We start from the raw sequence: 16704 nt of genomic DNA on the forward strand, positions 1-16704 counted from the left end.
TGGCAGGAGAATTGGAGAGGATTTAGTGGTGAACCCATCTGTGTACTGGAGACTTGGGTCACTGGGATGGGAGACACAAGGGACACTGAAAGATGAGGTGGGCACAAAGGACTGGAAGCAGATGGACTAGGACATGCACTTGGTGGGCAACAAATGTCTGGTGGAGACCTGGTTCAGTCTGTTGGGTACAACCCTTGAGGAGCAGACCCTGCTCTCCCTCTCCCCCTGAGCCCCTGTGTCAGCCTGGCAAGTAGCTTGAGCCAAATTTCACACAGGCTGTGAGATTGCACATTGCTTGTTTTCAACATGCCAAGCTATAGACTGTGGGGTCTAATTTCCAGAAATACTCAGCACTTGCCTGCATCAGAAATCCATGGGACATGTGCTTTGAAAACACAAGCTGCCACTTAAGGCTGAGGGCTCTGCAAAATCAGACCTTCAACACTGGGCACCCCATTGGAGGAACATTTGCACCCTAACCTCACTATGTTTCAGCTCTCCCCATGCAAAATAAAAATCAAAAGAAAACCCACTCTCACAGTCATGCTATGGCAGTAAATAAATGAGCATTTAGGAGGCACACAAGTACTGCATTGATAAACTCCACAGAAAAGCTCAGGAGGGAATTAAAAAAGGCTGTCTTCAGAGCAGGCTTGGGACTAATATGCAGCAAATGTGTCACAGAGCCACACGCTGAATTACCACAAGAAAGCAGAATGTAAAGGCACTGACTAGCACAGCACAGTGTGTGCTGAGCACTGAGGGAGGAAAGAGCCCTCTGAGAAAGAACAGAGTGTGCTCCTGTGGCCAGGGTGCAAGGCACAGGTCTCAACACCCACACACACCTGGCCAAGGGACTGCTGCTCCCACAACCTACATTTTAGTTTTTCATGCTGTGGTGGTGCTTGACTTTCCACTCTAAATAGTACATCTGCTGGGCTGCTTTCATGCTGTAGTGCTGTTCTTCTGAAGGACAGGAAACTTTTGATGTATGATGGGGAAGTAGAAAGACTTATCCCCTTTGCTCTTGGTGTTCTGTCCTCCCTGGTATTGCCACACAGCAGTGAAGAGAGTATGACTCAGTGGCAGATCTGGTTGAGATGCTGAGAACTGGAGTCACTGGAAAGGGAGCTAGAAATGGCAGACTGAAAGATGGGGCAGGAGTAAAGCACTGGATTGTCTGGGAAAAGGAAGCTGTTGGGCTTGACAGAGAGCTTGGTGGGCAAGGAAATGGGGAAAAGCAGGAAAGGCACGAGTGCTCATGACAAGTGCATGTGTGTTCATGTGTGAATATTCATAAAGTGTGAGAAGAAATTTTTTTCATTATCTGGCCTGAATTTCTTTTTTTTGATATCAAATTCTGCACACTTCATAATAGCTCTGTTGAATCTGATGTAAATTGGTGTTTGCTGCTGCAGGGTTGTCTTTGTTTGATCCTGTGACTAGGCTTACCCTGTGATAGGTGACATATTGGATTCCAGAGGACTAAGGGTATTCCAGGAAATCCTTGCTGAAGCAGATGCTGCTATTCCTTCTATGAGAAAAAAAAACATGTGGAAAAGTCAGTCTATAGCAGAGAAGGGAAATGGCCAGGAAAAGCTCCCACCCAGGCCTTTCCCCTGCCCTGGACTGAGGCAAGATCTTGACACAGAGACTCAGAACACTTAGGAGAAGGAGATATTGGGCAAATCCACTCTGAGAAAAAAGACTGAGATATGCACCTTAATTCCAAGGCTGCTGGCACAGACCAACTCCTGTCCTCATTTCTCAGGGATAGGCCCTGCCAGAGGAGTCTGGCTGCATTTGCCCTGCATATGCTCTTGTTCCATCTGGGTCTCAGTGGCCTGAAGGCATGAGACTGTATGTGCTGTGTCACACACTTGAGCATTTCTGTATGTTTATATAACTCAGAGTGTCTGCAATAAGCTGAGAACTTCTCCTAGCCCATCAGAAACCTGTTTTTAGAGCAAGTGCCAAAGGACACACACTGCATCCTTGCAGGGCAGTGTGGGCTAAGGGACAGGTCAGGGCTGGGTGCTCAGACAGCCAGGCCATGGTTAGAGCCAAATGTGGTGCAGTGCCATCCCTATCCCTATCCCTCTTTGTGCACACCCTGCAGTGAGCTGTGCTCAGGGTTTGTGTGGAGAGAAGCAGCTGTGGCCAGCTCTCAGGTACCAAGGGACGTGGCAAGAGCTGGTGTGTGCAGGGAGGATCAGGGGTTTTGTGCTGGAGTTCACTCTGCAGCAGCTGCCTCTTCAGTGAGACCTCTTACTAGGGTGTGCTCACCACCAGGGAGAGGGATGGTCAGTGCTCCCAGAGTGGCCACAAAGTCAGCTTCCATTAGGGAAGTGCAGCAGCTTGGCACCACAGTCCTGAGGGCAGAGCCTTGGCAGCAAGATAATGCCAGAGTTTTCACACTGCTCTTGCCCCTGGGCCCCTAGACATTGGTACTGCTGCATCTCTTTGCAGTGCTGAGATTGGTGTACCAAAGCTGCTCCTCTGGGCAGGTCTCTATGACACAATACTCTGCTGTCTTAATGCACAGCTGTGAGCCAACACCAGTGTAGAAGCTGTAAAATTGCTTTGGCAAGAGATTTGAGCAGTGTTTGTGGGCCTGGGCACAGAACCCCATGCCATGGCTGCTGCATTGCGATTGTGCCCTGCTGAGCAGAGCTTGCCAAATCTGCCCACACCACCTGGGAGCATTTCCTTTCCAAGCACCTTCAATAACAAAAGGGTACCTTTGGCCACAATCACTTCACAGATATACATCTCCACTGTTTCTGTGATACCAAGGAGAAATCCTTGTTTTTTCCATGCAGTGAAGCCATACACTTGAGTGAGGTGTGTTGCAGAACACTCTGAGGTGCTACACCCACCTCTACAGTCTGATGGAGGGAGAAAGGCAGAGAGAAAAATATCCCTCAGACCTTGTCAGCATAAATGTTCACTAGTGTGATTTAAAAAAATATGTTCTGTAAAGGGAATGAATGACTGGGAGATGAACGGCCCTAAGGTACTGGTGAAATCTGAATGGAATTTAAGTGAAATGAGCAGATGGGAGGCGAGAGGTAGAAAACAGTCACTCAATGTGATCTGCAGTGTGTCATTCTGAGAGCTTGAAGCCTCCTGAATTTAGGGAAGAAGACATGCCACCCTCCTTTTTCATTCACAAACCCCCTGAAAGGAAGCCCAGCACAAAGACATCCTCACTCCTGTGGGCTGCAGCACATCAGCATTCCTGTGAAGAAGAGCATATAATGAGGGATCAGAGAATTGGAGGATACCTCTAAAGACAAACATGCTGCGATACACTGGCACTTACTGTTGGCTCAGCCCAGGATTTTGTACTGTGTTTTTTATGGGAAACAAACCTGATACCCAGCAAACATCAATTCCTGTGAGCTGATGGACTGCAGCTTTACTCTAAGAAGAGCCTTCTGAAAACAGCACAGCTAGGAGTCTGCATCCAGTCTTCTTGCATGGTTTTTGACTGAATTGGAGAGAGTTGCATAAAAGTGGCCACACACATAAAGCCATCTGTTCTCTTAGACATTGATGTACATACCTATGCAGTGCTGTCATCTGAAATATATGACCAGCCTGCTAGAGAAACAGCTGGGTATTGTTGATTTTCCAGACTTCCAAATATTCTTGCTGAGCAGTAAAACAACCATGGGGGGTTTGATTGACGCTTTAAATGGACCACACTCAAATGGTACCTAGGGTTCAGAAGTGAGACTGAGAATTCATTCCTCTTTCCATTTTCATTTTGTTCTCGTAAGAAAGGTTACCTAGACTTGGAATCTAGATTAGTAAAGTCTATGGGCATTGGCTTGTCTTTTAATTACTTCAGATTTAGCTCACTGTGATCACGTACTCTTACAGGAGCTAAGTCTCCCACAGGGATCAGGTTAAAGAAAGACAGGCACAGTGTCTGCCAGCTGAGGGCAGTGACCCTATCTGTGTGATACAAACAATTGTCTACTTGTGTTAAAATTTAAGTCAACCAGATTCTCCACAGCCAAGGATCTTTCATACTGGTTACTGAGAATTTTTAGCTGAGAAAGGAAGGAAACCAGAAGGTTTTGAATTCACATATAACCACTGATAATTCCAGAGCTGCAGAACACACAGGACAAGTGTCACATTTCTGGTGAGTACTGAAGGTAATATAGTGAAGGTGAATAATGAAGGTGTGAGGCAGTTGTGGCTGTGATATGTAGGAAACATTGCCTTACAAGTCATGAAATCTGTTCTTCCTGGTTTTAACAGATGAGAAAGCATCAGAGCAGGGACTCCAATGCAGGTAAACCATGAATCATATTTTTATACCATATGTTTAGAACAAATCAGATGAACAGCACCCCAAGAATGCTTATTTCTCTGCCATTTACAGCACAGAGTGACCATAGATGTCTGATAATGAGATGAATCAAAACACAAGTGACTAAAATGTATTGACAGGAGAAGGCCAGTGCTATTTCTGTTTCCTGCTTAGATGATTAGTTCATATCTGGCTCAGGTCAAAATGATCTGGACATTTCTTGAACATGACAAAGTAGCTGCATTCATGCTGCAAAGTATAATGAAATGGTTTTAGGCACTATGATGGCCTCTTGGCCTCCATCTGTTACTCCAGGACAACATGAATCCTGTGCAAGTCTTTTATAACACCGAGAGCCATAACCTTCAGTTATCTAATCAGTTGTTTTGGATACCCTATGGTGCCTTAAATGGCCACAGATATCTATGTTTAGCAGCTGAATGTCATCCACACTGTGAAGGCTGACACCCCAAAGGCATAATTGACTTGTAAAGAAAATAGTTGCCCTGTCAGGATAGAGAAAGATGAATTGGGATGGTTAAGAAAAGTTGGTATTTCTCTGGGCACAGATTCACAAAAAGGTTGAGGAAGAAATCTCTGGAGATCTTCTACCCAAACCTCTGCTAAGTGCAGGGTCAGCTAGAGCAGTTGTCCAGGATTGTGTCCATCTGGATTTTGAATATCTCTAAGCATGAAGATTCCACAACCACTCTGAGCAATTTGTTTCTGTGTTTAAACATTCCCCAGTAAAAATTGGAAGTTCCTGTATTTTTATCTATGCCTGTTGCCTCTTCTGTCACTGAGTATAACTGAGATTATTCATTTGTGTTCTACTATTCCACCCCATCCCAAATATTGATATGGAAAGACAGCAAAACAGAAATGCCTTTGTCTGGTGCCATGAACAACCACTGCTGGCCATGGGATACCACCAGAGCAGTGTCCACTGCATTGACAGGGCCAAAGCCTAACTCCTGCTTGCCAAACAAGGGAAGTTTTGTACTGCTTATTTACCATTTAAAATCAAAATGGCTTAAATTGTTGTGCAAGAGGGTGCTTTGAATGCAAAGATAGTTGCAATTTACAAAGATTAGTCAGGGCAAAGGTACTTTGGTATCTTACTACAATTTATTTTTCAATAGGTTAAGGTGCAATTAGATACACACACACCTTTTCAAGAACCATGAACAGGTTGTCTCAAAAATGTGAAATGTGGTTGTGAAGTCCTCTGAATAAAATGTTAATGTAGCTAAAACAGGGAGCAGTACTTTTAAAATAAGTCACTTGTGTTTTGATTCATCTCATCATCAGGCATCTATGGTCACTCTGTGCTATAAATGGCAGAGAAATAAACATTCTTGGGGTGCTATTAGTCCTAGGCTTAGTGCTGGAGCCAGTATACATTACTCCCCTAAATAGTGTGTAAACTTGCACATACCTAGAGTGTGACTGCTTTCCTTGAACTAAACATGTGTGCTAGATACACAAAAACCAGATGAAACCAACAGAAAGGTTGCTTCTTCCAAACAGTATTTTTCTTATATTAATTTCTAGAGCCAAAAAATACAGAGAATCTCATTGCCCAGAGCTGAAGGACCATGACTGTGAGAATGATCAACTCCCAGCTGACCCTGAACTTGTGCAGGATCTGCTGCTTCAGCTGGATCCCTGCTAATCCATGGGGGCTGATGGGATTCATCTGAAAATCCTCAAAGAGTTATCTAATGTCACTGCAATGCCTCTCTAGATCATTTTTGAGTGGTCTTGGTGATCTGGAGAAGTCCCAGCTGACCAAAAGCTGGCAAATGTCCCAGTTTTCAAGGAGGGCAAGAAGGAGGAAATTTCAGGCCTGTTAGTCTCCCTTCAGTGCCCAGCAGAATCACAGAAAAAATATTCTGGCAGTACTGAAAACTACCCGGAGGATAATGCAGTCATTGGTCACATTCAACATGGTGGTAAGGAGAAAATCTTGTGTGTCAAACCAGATTTCCTTCTACTACAGAGTAACCCACCTAGCTGATCTAGGAAAGTCAGTTAATGAGATCTTTTTGGAATTCAGCAAAGCTTTTGATGCTGTCTATTACAGTGTCCTTCTTGACAAAATATCCGATACTCAGGTGGATAAACACACCATGTGATGGGTGAGGAACTGGCTCAGGGGTCAGGCACCAAGAGTTACAGTGAATGGGGTGACATCAGGCTGGCAATCTGTCACTAGTGGGGTTCTGCAGGGCTCCATCCTCAGCCCTGTGCTCTTCAACAGCTTCTTTAATGAGGTGGATGCAGGACTGGAAGGAATACTTAAAACGATCAATGGGAGGAGCTGCTGACTGCCTTGAAGGCAAGGTGGCCCTGCAGAGAGAGGTTGACAAATTAGAGAGATGGGCAATCACCAACCATATGGAATTTAACAAGGATTCTGCACTCGGGATGGGGTAACCCTGGTTGTGTGAACAGTGTGGGGAACAAGAGCTTGGAGACAAATGCTGTGGAAAGGGACCTGAGATCCTGGTTGATGGCAAGCTGAACATGAATCAGCAGTGCCCTGGCAGCCAGGAGGGCCAACCCAGTCCTGGGGTGCATCAGGCACAGCATCACAGCCAGGTGAGGGAGGGGATTGTCCTGCTCTGCTCTGAGCTGGGGCAGCCTCATCTGGGGGCAGTTTTGGGTACCACAATATAAAGCTATTAAGCTATTAATGAGTGTTCAAAGGAGGAATGAGGATGGTGAAGGGACAGGACAGGAAGCCACACGAGGACCAGCTGAGGTCACTTAGTTTTTCAGCCTGGAGGAGATGGGGAGACCTCATTGTGGTCTGTAGCATCCTTATGGGGGGAAGTGGAAGGGAAGGTAGTGATATCTTCATTCTCCTAACCAGCCACATAACCTCAGGAAAGGGCATGAAGCTGAGTCATGTTATTTTGGATATCAGAAGAAGATTTTTCACCCAGAGTATGATTGGGCACTGGAACAGGCTCCCCAGGGAAGTGGTCACAGCACCAGCCTGACAGGATTCAAAAGGCATTTGGACAATGCTCTCAGGCACATGGTGTGACTCTTGGAGATGGTCCTCTCCAGGGCCAAAAGTTGGATTTGATGATCCTCGTGGGTCCCTTCCAACTCAGCACAATCTGGGATTCTACATTTACTGGTCAGCTGAAAATGCTTTCTGCAGCAGTGGCTGAGAACACTGCAAATCATCTTTTCTCTATCATTAAATAAAGTAAAGCTATAGAATTAATTCAGGATGTTTTAGGACAGTGAAATGTATATCTCATGGTAAGTTATTACATTAGATTGTGAGTTGCATTGATTCATATCACCAAAACCCAACAATCTACATTTTTAATACTTACCATAGTAAGAAGAATGTGAACAAAATTATTTTGGAATCTTTTTCAGAATTGACTGATTTTTTTATTTTTCTACATAAAAAAATAAGTTAAAAATAAAACTGGAAACACTTTTCAGCAAAGAAACCCCTGATGTATTTGGAAAATGGAAATCCAAACACAAATCCTTTTTTGCATCTTAGAAAATAGCAGCGATTGTTCAAACCATGACTGTGCCCTACAGACAGATATCAGAATTTTAGGATAGCAATCTAAGCAGCTTTTAGCAGAAACAAAAAAGAAATTGTTGCTGCAGAGTTTAGTAGATACAAAAATCTCAGTTGGATCCCTCTCCACATTATTCAGAAGGTCTGGGCATAGCATTTGAATTATTTGTCTTTTGGGCTTTGGAGGTCAGGTGGGTTACAACACATTCACTCAATGCTCTGGATTTTTGTTTCTGTGTAAAAAGAAACAGCATAGCACCTGAACACAGAATTTAGGATTATGTTACTCCCAAGGTGGTGGGCATCCAAGTACCATTATGGTGGAGAAACCTGTATCTTGCTGTTACAGAATGCAAGAAATTTTGTGTGTAATAAGATGAAAGTGGAGATGATCAGCAGTGATCACAAAAAGAAAAATTTTCAGATTTTTCACAGTTGACTTAGAGCAGAAACTTTCACCTTGCAGCTGGGAAATGCTACAAAGGACACACAACTTTTTTATATCCATTGAAGGCAGTGGGTCAGATAGAAACATACACTGGTGATGAGTATTAATCAGATACTATTTAATAATAATTTAATCTGGTAGTCAAAAAGAAAATAAAAACCTGGTGATGTTGCGACTTCAATCCATTCCATAACAGTTTGAAAGCCACATGATTATTTTTTGTTGCCTCATACTAGAAATATGTAAATTGCCATTTAGCATACTCTCCCAAATCAGTTGCTTGTCTATATTAAAATGCAACCATAAATCACTATTCATGTCACATATCTGTAAAAAATATGCAGTGAAAACATTTGGGCAAACATAATTTCTTTGAAAATTATGGCATAAAGTCTTCCCATTGAGCATCCAGTTTTTGTTATCTTTCTTTGGAGATTTTTTTTAAATGAAAATTTTTTATTATGCTTTAATGAAAGCTCCAGGCATAAGAATAGGAATAATTATCATACAAGTAATTCACAGTCATGATATTCAGTCTTGCAGTAGCAAAGGATGTAATTTATTAAGGATTCTTATCAAAAGAGAGGTGACATCTAATCTCACAAAATAGCTAAAGCATAAATGAACAATTGGGAACTACAAATGCATCATGTATGGAATGACAGCTACTCCTAATTCTAAAAGCTAACCATGAGAAAACTGGCTTTCTATAACAATACTATGCACTATTTGAATGCCTGGTCTGGATGACTCTATCCTCACTTATGAAAAAGTTCCCTTTCTAAAAGTACCAGGTTCACTCAGAGATCTTGCTCTGAAGCTCATTGTCTCCTCCAAATTGGGAGGCAACTCCTAGCCCAAAACAGAGAAAATGGAGGATAACAAATCTCTGTAACAATAAATTATTCAGATCCTCCTTCCATAGCTCAGCAAGCAAACATCACAGCACACAGACCTCAGAAAATTAAATAGTCTTGAATTTTCCCACAATTTTGTTCCCATTCAGTTTTGTTACCGCAAGAAATCATGATGCTCCTCTTTATCTAATGCTTACTCATTTTTCCTGTGTTGGAATTTTTTAATCCATTAATAACAAAGTATAAACTATGCTTCCCATCTTGAAGATAGAAATGAATTTTAAAGAAAGTTACACTTCAAGGGTGTAGGCAGGGAGATAAACTGCAGGACTGGGCACACCAGAAGCTCCCTCATCATCATATTAACCCTGTCTTCTTTATTGGTCTTGGGTAGCTCATGGAAGCTCTGCCCTGGAAGCTCTTTAGGCTGCTGAGCACGTTCAGCACTAGGGATAGTAGGTAAGCACTAAATATTTTGAAAGAATTTGAGATCTTCAACGACTCCCTTCCCTGCTTGTATTTAAAGGAGTGTTTCCCGAATTCCTCATGCAAAAAGCCATAAAGATGAGAATGGACTAAAGCAAAGATCATAAAAAGGAGCACGGGGACCCCAGGGAGGTGAGTGCATCTGCAGCAGTCACTGGTATCATGTGTGTTTCTCTGCACACAGGTCCCAGTCCGTGGTGGAAGCCGGCACGCTGAAACACGAAGACCAGGGGGAGAGTGAGAATACCCAGCCACTGCTGGCTCTGGACTGAGCCCTCAGGAGCCCCTCAGGAGCCCCAGGGAGATCCATGAGCAGACCCCACCATGGCAGAACCCCACAGAGCACACCACACTCAGACACACGCACGCACACACGCGTTCCGCTCGATGACAAGTCCTTCGTGTTTCCTGACCAGTAACAACTGTCACCAGCCATCTGTCCCCAGGGCTGGTGCTGAACAAGAACTGAGAAACTTCTACTGACACAGCAGTCTGTCCATACACAAAGAATTGGATTTCTGTTTTTTCGTTTTTTTGTTTTTTTTTTTTCTTTGACTTGTGACATTAAAATATTGGAAATGGTGGGACTGCATTCTCTGCTTAAAGAAACCAGGGTGTGTTCATAGTGTTTCTGAAGACTCCATCAGGGATGTTCATTTTATAGAAGTGAAGGTTGTGAGAGTTTTAAAGAAAAGCATCTCAAATTTAAACTTTATGCTGTAATCAGCAAGTGTGATCTGGGTTAGAGGGCAGAATCATCAGCATCTATAGAGTACCTGAGTTTTACAGAAGGATTTTGCATTTAATAAAGAACCCCAGTGCCAGCATAAAGCCATTCAACATGACACGTTGTGACTGCCTCATCCATGCAGCTTATATGGGGTCACATTTCAGTATCCAGCAAAAATTGTTCTCAACTTTTGAAGCCCTTCTAAAACTGCCAGCTAAGTGGAATGAGCTGTGTGAGCAGCAGACACACACAATTTGAAATGCAATTACTTGATTTTAATGATGATTCAAATTTCCACAGGCAACTCAGGAGCCTATAAGACACGTGCGTGTGCTTGTGTGTGCACGTGTGAAGGGGGTGGTTCCAGGGAGACACACTGGACAAATTCAGCAGTGATTAATGATTCAATCAGATTGTTTCCTTTAGGTCACAACAGCAAATGAAAGCCCTGCAGAACCATTTACCCCCTTCCCTCCTGCAGTCAGGGAAAAGTGTAGCCAGAAAGGTATGCTGATTGCAGATACAGGCCATGGTTAAAATGATAAAGGAAAACTTAGAATTAATTATCCAGTACAAGTTTCTGCTAGAAGGAAATGTTGAAGAATAGAAGAACTGAAATGCCAAAGATCAGCTTGTTTTATCTCTGTTTGCTCTAGCTGCAAAGAGTATCATCCCTTCATTGAAATGGAAACCAGATTAAAGAAATAAAAGAACAATCATTATAAAATTGCATGTGCAGTGACTTTATTTTTTAAAACAGTTACAATCACTGTACACACTTTAAATCTTCAATCAAATTGCCATACATTGACAATTCACTAGAACAAGCAGTTGGCAACAATATATCAAAGGTAGCAGGGTAAACCATACACAGAAAATGAGATGATAATGGGCACAAGGGTTTTTAATGTGCACTGGAACATCCACTGAATTCTCAAGTGTTAGGCTGTAGTGATGATACAGTTCAAGTGGACATGGCCAGCTCTAACAGATGGACTAACAAAATACTGCCTTTATCTACAACAACATTTTATGGCTGCACAGGGCAGAAAGGACATCCTGCCAGATTCTATCAACACACCTGGGATTTACCCCCTAGTTTTTGTACAGAATAACCTCACTCAGACTAATCTCTTACTGCAGCAACATGTCATTGACACAAAGCCTGGCCTCCATGACAGAGAGCCAGCTTTTAAGGCTGTGGATGGTCCCAGCAAGGCAACACAGGAGTGAGAAAAGGAAGCAGAAGCTTGCAGGAACATTATAAAAATAAGATGACTGAGCCCATTTATCTTTGGGGTTTCTTCCATTCCCCCCCCACCCGACATCATCACCACCTATTACAGGAAACAAGGATGCCAAGGCCTGGTAGCAGCTCCTTCCCCTTCCCTGGGCTCACAGAGACTAAAAGGCATTTGGATTTGTCAAAGAGAACGTGCTTAACGCAGAAAGCAAAAACCAAAAGAGACAAAAAAAGACAGACATTTGCTATTATACTGCAGCATTGAGGAAGAATTACTTTGGTTTACAATTTTTCTCTGTTAATACACTTACCCCCACTGCCATTGAATCTTTGTGATGATCTGTTACAATCACTGTTCATTAAAGTGGGTCTTGTCCTGCCCAAGAAGTGCAAATACCACTGAAATCTAGTCCTTGAGGATCAAACCTCACAAAGGATAAATGATTTACTTTCTTTAACTGTGATATGAATAAATACATATGCCTTGTATATAACTGTTTGAAGCCTGCATTTAACTGTAGACTCTTACACAGATTCTGTGCAAGCAAGGTAACAACAGGCAGGGAGGAGCATGGTGATGAGTACATACTGTGTTACAAACTACATTGCCCTTGTCTGCCATTTCCTTCTGTAAATAAATCTAACACAAAAAAAAAAAAAAAAGCAGCAAATTGCAATGAATTTCCATTGAAAAAAAAAACACTTCACTCCCTCCCTTGGCATTTCCAATGTTGAAAAGCCTTTCCAAGACAGAATATCACTTGGCAAACAGGAACACCTAAAACAATATGCCAGTAATTCACTGCAGAATTTGTGCTCTATATATTCTCCCCACATACAGAGCTAATCCAGTAACTGTACCTAACAAAATTATCCACTCTCTGCTCCCTGACAGGTGGGCATAGAATAGATTCCCTTCAGTGTTGCAGGAACACCTTGTCTTATTTGAGGCACTTAAGATTTTTAAATGGCTAATGTATCACTACACAATGTAATAAACAGTGCTGCTCTGGCACACACACATCTTGGGGACATTACTTTTATCTATTTGCCAATTTTATCTATTTGCCAATTGCAATTGGACAAGATAAAGTATGAGCCTAAAAAAGGAACAATGAAACAATCTGAAGGACGGCATGGATTTTCATAAAAAAAAGCTCCAAAGCTTTTACCACTCCTTTAGCATTTACTTTGAGCTACAGAAACTACAATGCAACATTAATAAAAATATTCCTAAATCATCAATTTTGTTTAAGAAGTTCTTGTCTTTTTCTTTTTACACACAGTCATTATTTTAGAGAATTATCTTATAATTTGTACTGCTTGATCATTTCAAAAAGATATAAAATATAGGCTCTGACTTGACAGCTAATGGGATATTAAAAAATATTTTTACTCTTTTATCCCCCACAAAAAGTACCTTATTTCCAGTTTTGCATGATTCTCCAAATGATCTCCAAAAGCATTTTTCTATTATGTGAAACTTATAAATCTTAACAGTTTTTCATTATTATTTACTGAGAACTGTTACTTTCTGGTACATTGTGTATAATTTCATTATTTTTGATATGGACAACACGTTAAAACCTAATTATCTTTGCTGTCTAAAAGTGACTCTTGAATGGACAAGGTTTATCAGTTTAATATTCAAAAAAGGAAATTAAAGTGCACACTTCCAGAAACTGTTCACACTAATTTATGGTGCAGTCACCATGTGTTATATGGCATTAGAAGATTTAATGACCTAGTAAAATACAAGAATCAGAAAAGCATTCACTTTATGGGAATGCAAAGCTCTTATCTGCAGTTTGCTTCAGCAAATGTGACATTCAGGTCACGATACTCCAATGCCATGATGTAGACTCTGCAGTAATAAACCACTGAGTACTACACAAACAAAAACTGTTCCATGTCTTTTGGACAAGAAAGTCAAAGCTGCAGAGCATAAGTCATCTCAGTGCCTTCTTGCTTAGTGTTTGTCACTCACAACCCTCAGAAATGATGCCCAGAGCATCCTAGCACCCCTGTCCACGCCCAGCTGGCGCTGTGGCTGAGGAGATAACAGCCAGCCACAAACATCAGCAGCGCAAGCTCTGCTCTCTCTCTCCTGTTAGTGTTCTTAGAAGTTAAAAGTGGTGGGTCCTGCACACTCCAGCTCCCATTAAACAGTACAGACCTAAAAGATCTGCCATCTGCTTAAACATCTAACTAGTTTTCTTTCTTGAAAATAGGCCTTCTTATCTATTGTAAATTCTGTATGGCAAACATAGAGTACACTGTAAACAGTACCAGGATCAGACTACTTCAGCATTATGTCATTCATTTCAAGACAAGGAAAACGCCTTGAGGTCAATTAGAAGATCACTCTAGCACTCTGTAGGATGCTGGCAATGGAAGTTAATACAAGATAATAACTTGAAGGTCTTTGTCTGCTCTGCGTTCCGGCAGGAAGCCAAGCTGGACCTTGTCCCTCTGCTCAAAGCACAAGAAATTCTTCATACATTTTTTTTTCTGCTGAATGATCACCCAAGGGCAGCCATGGAGGAACCCCTGGGAGGAGGGGCCCCAGACCCTTGGTGGGTGAAGGATATCACACCAGAAGCTTTTGTAATGATAGGAGAAACAGCAGCTCATCATATAATCCTAAGAATGGTCAAGTACTTCAAAATGTCAGATTTGCTCAGCATTTTCCAAAATCACATTATCAAACTGCAGGTCACCTGCTAACTAAGAGAACTATTCTGTTTTCGAAGAACAAAGCTTCACTAGGCAGCTATTATGCAAGTTTCTGTCTACATTTCCAGGAAGGCAAAAGAAGGCCACACTTGGCAAAAATTAAATTTGTTCATATATAGTGTTTTCCTTCTGCTGATAGCTAGAGACACATTTGTATATATATCACCTTTTTAAAAAATAGTGGTTAATTACAGAAGATTTGTTCATAATTAAGCTAGAAAAATACAGTTACTCAGGTAGAAAAAGTACAAAACACATATAATCCATTCACATTATCTACAGTGATAACATAGGGACATGTTCTATGCCTAAAGCAGCTAACATTACACCTGCATACTGATTTTCAAAGTCAGTTGTGTGCATATGTTTGCAAATATCTTACATGTTGCTTCCCAGACAGAAGGCCAGGAAGTATTCCCTAGATGTAAAATCATAAATCAGGTGCTTAAACATAGTCAAGCAGGTGACTGACTGACCGACTGGTTTTGTATAGAAAATACAGGCATGGCAAAAACATCTGCACATTCCTCAGCTTGAAAATCCAGACCTGTTGCTTTTTGGCTGATAAAACTTGTGTTTTCAGACTTGCAGCCAGAAAAACAATACACATCAGTGCTGTATCAGTATGAAACAAAACATGGCTTCTTTCTGCTTTTAAACCAAGTCCACTCTGATTGTTGAATGTCATCCTTATCTTTTCTTACCCTTAAAATGCTTGTATACTTTGTATGCTGCATAAATTAATCCCATTTTCATACTCCAAAGGAGTTAATACTCCTCTGCTCCACCCATCAGAAGAAACCCCTAAATAGCAGGAAGGGTACGTCTCTGTTGGGCTGTTAACTCAGGGTGCCACACATCCACGATGAATATCAGGCGGTAACTTTCAGCATCCTGCCATACTTCGTGTTCAAAGGAGTCATCAAAAATAAGAACTTTCCCTTCTTCCCAGTATCTGCAAAACATAAAAGAACATACTTTAGTGTAGTACTTGAAGGGCCATGGAGCAGGTAAGCTACAGATCTGCTCTGAAGATGCTCTTTGACATATGAGAAAGATTTAAACAGAACAGATTGCATAGTCAAGATTTCACTGCCTAATCCAGAGAGACTGGAGCATGGGAGCTTAAAGAAACTACAGAAAGATTAGTCTAATGGACCTTTATATCATTGAGGGATCCTTCCCCCACATTCTGCACAGTTATGCTCACAAACACATTTAAACATTTATGGTGTATGTTATTTATTATACTTTTAATTACTTGAGTGAGTATAGTACTGGTGTGGTAATCCACTTTTCTTCATTTCTAATCAGATACATCAGTGATGTGCATAAGTGATGGAAACTGAGGGAATGACTAGTAACATGGTGACATGGTTCAAAAAGAAATTACTTTAAATCAATTTGCTTTTTCTAAAAATCAGAAGAACGCCTTTGGAAGGTCGTGTGGTCCAAGCCTATGCTCATAAAAGGACTCACTGCAAAGTCAGGTCCAACTTTGAGGTTAGATGAAATATTAAAAAGTCCACTAGTGAAGAGCCTGAGATATCTGCAACCATGGGCACTCTACCCTCCTCTTGTGAAAACTCCCTTTTACCTAGGTAAAAGTTCCTTCACTGTCACTTGTGTTCATTGCCTCTCATTCTACAACTGCAGCTCTCTGAAAAGGGTCTGGCTCTGTCTTCCTCACAGTCACCCATTAGTAGTTAAGAAGTATCTAGGCTACTCTAAGGCCTTCTTGTTTCCAGACTCCAAACCAGTTTGTCAAGTTTCTCCTCCTAATCATCTTATCCATCCTCCACTGGAGTCCCTCTAGTTTATCAGAGACTTTTTTTGTACTAAAGCCTCCCAAACTGGATACTGTACTCCAGAGGCAGTGTCTTGAATGCAGAAGAGAAAGGAAAAAATTGTACTGCTCAAAGTGTTTCCTACAAATTTACTAACTCAGTCCAGTACACAGCTAGACTTCATCAATACAAAAGAAGATTATAAGTCATGTTCAACTTGGCCCCTAGGGTCCTTAAGCCCTTTTCTGCAAAGCTGTTTTCATCATCAGTCATCACCCAGCCACTGCAGCTGCAAGGTGTTTATCTGTTTTCAGCTGCAGGGCTTTGCTTTTGCATTTGTTGAACTTCATCACATTTCAGCTGGCAGCTTCTCCAGCCTGCTGAGACCTGGATTCATAATTTTGAAGAGAAGTTGAACACCTGATTATACACCTCCAGGTGAGACTGCATGAATACCAGTCAAGGTAACAATGGTCAAAGGAACATTCCTTCGTAAAGTCCCTCTACCATGAACACACACTCAATTTTTTA

The 16704-nt window shown here is 41.7% G+C and overlaps 2 protein-coding genes across 7 annotated transcripts in view; one reads left to right on the plus strand and one right to left on the minus strand.

Annotated features, from left to right (window-relative positions):
* The window catches only part of CLVS1 (clavesin 1), a 100776-nt gene extending 88475 nt beyond the window's left edge, over window positions 1–12301 (plus strand). The window contains exon 6 of the mRNA XM_058019468.1: window positions 9862–12301. Coding sequence (XP_057875451.1) covers window positions 9862–9949 — 88 coding nt within the window. The 3' untranslated portion in view covers window positions 9950–12301. The remainder of the gene's footprint in view (window positions 1–9861) is intronic.
* A 4-nt stretch (window positions 12302–12305) lies between these two features.
* Window positions 12306–16704, minus strand: part of ASPH (aspartate beta-hydroxylase) — a 110814-nt gene continuing 106415 nt past the window's right edge. For all 6 annotated transcript variants that reach the window (XM_058019436.1, XM_058019445.1, XM_058019421.1 and 3 more), the window contains one exon: window positions 12306–15341. In XM_058019436.1, coding sequence (XP_057875419.1) covers window positions 15191–15341 — 151 coding nt within the window. In that variant the 3' untranslated portion in view covers window positions 12306–15190. The remainder of the gene's footprint in view (window positions 15342–16704) is intronic.

This window comes from Melospiza georgiana, chromosome 1 (genome assembly GCF_028018845.1).
Source record: "Melospiza georgiana isolate bMelGeo1 chromosome 1, bMelGeo1.pri, whole genome shotgun sequence".
In the NCBI taxonomy this organism is placed as follows: domain Eukaryota; kingdom Metazoa; phylum Chordata; class Aves; order Passeriformes; family Passerellidae; genus Melospiza; species Melospiza georgiana.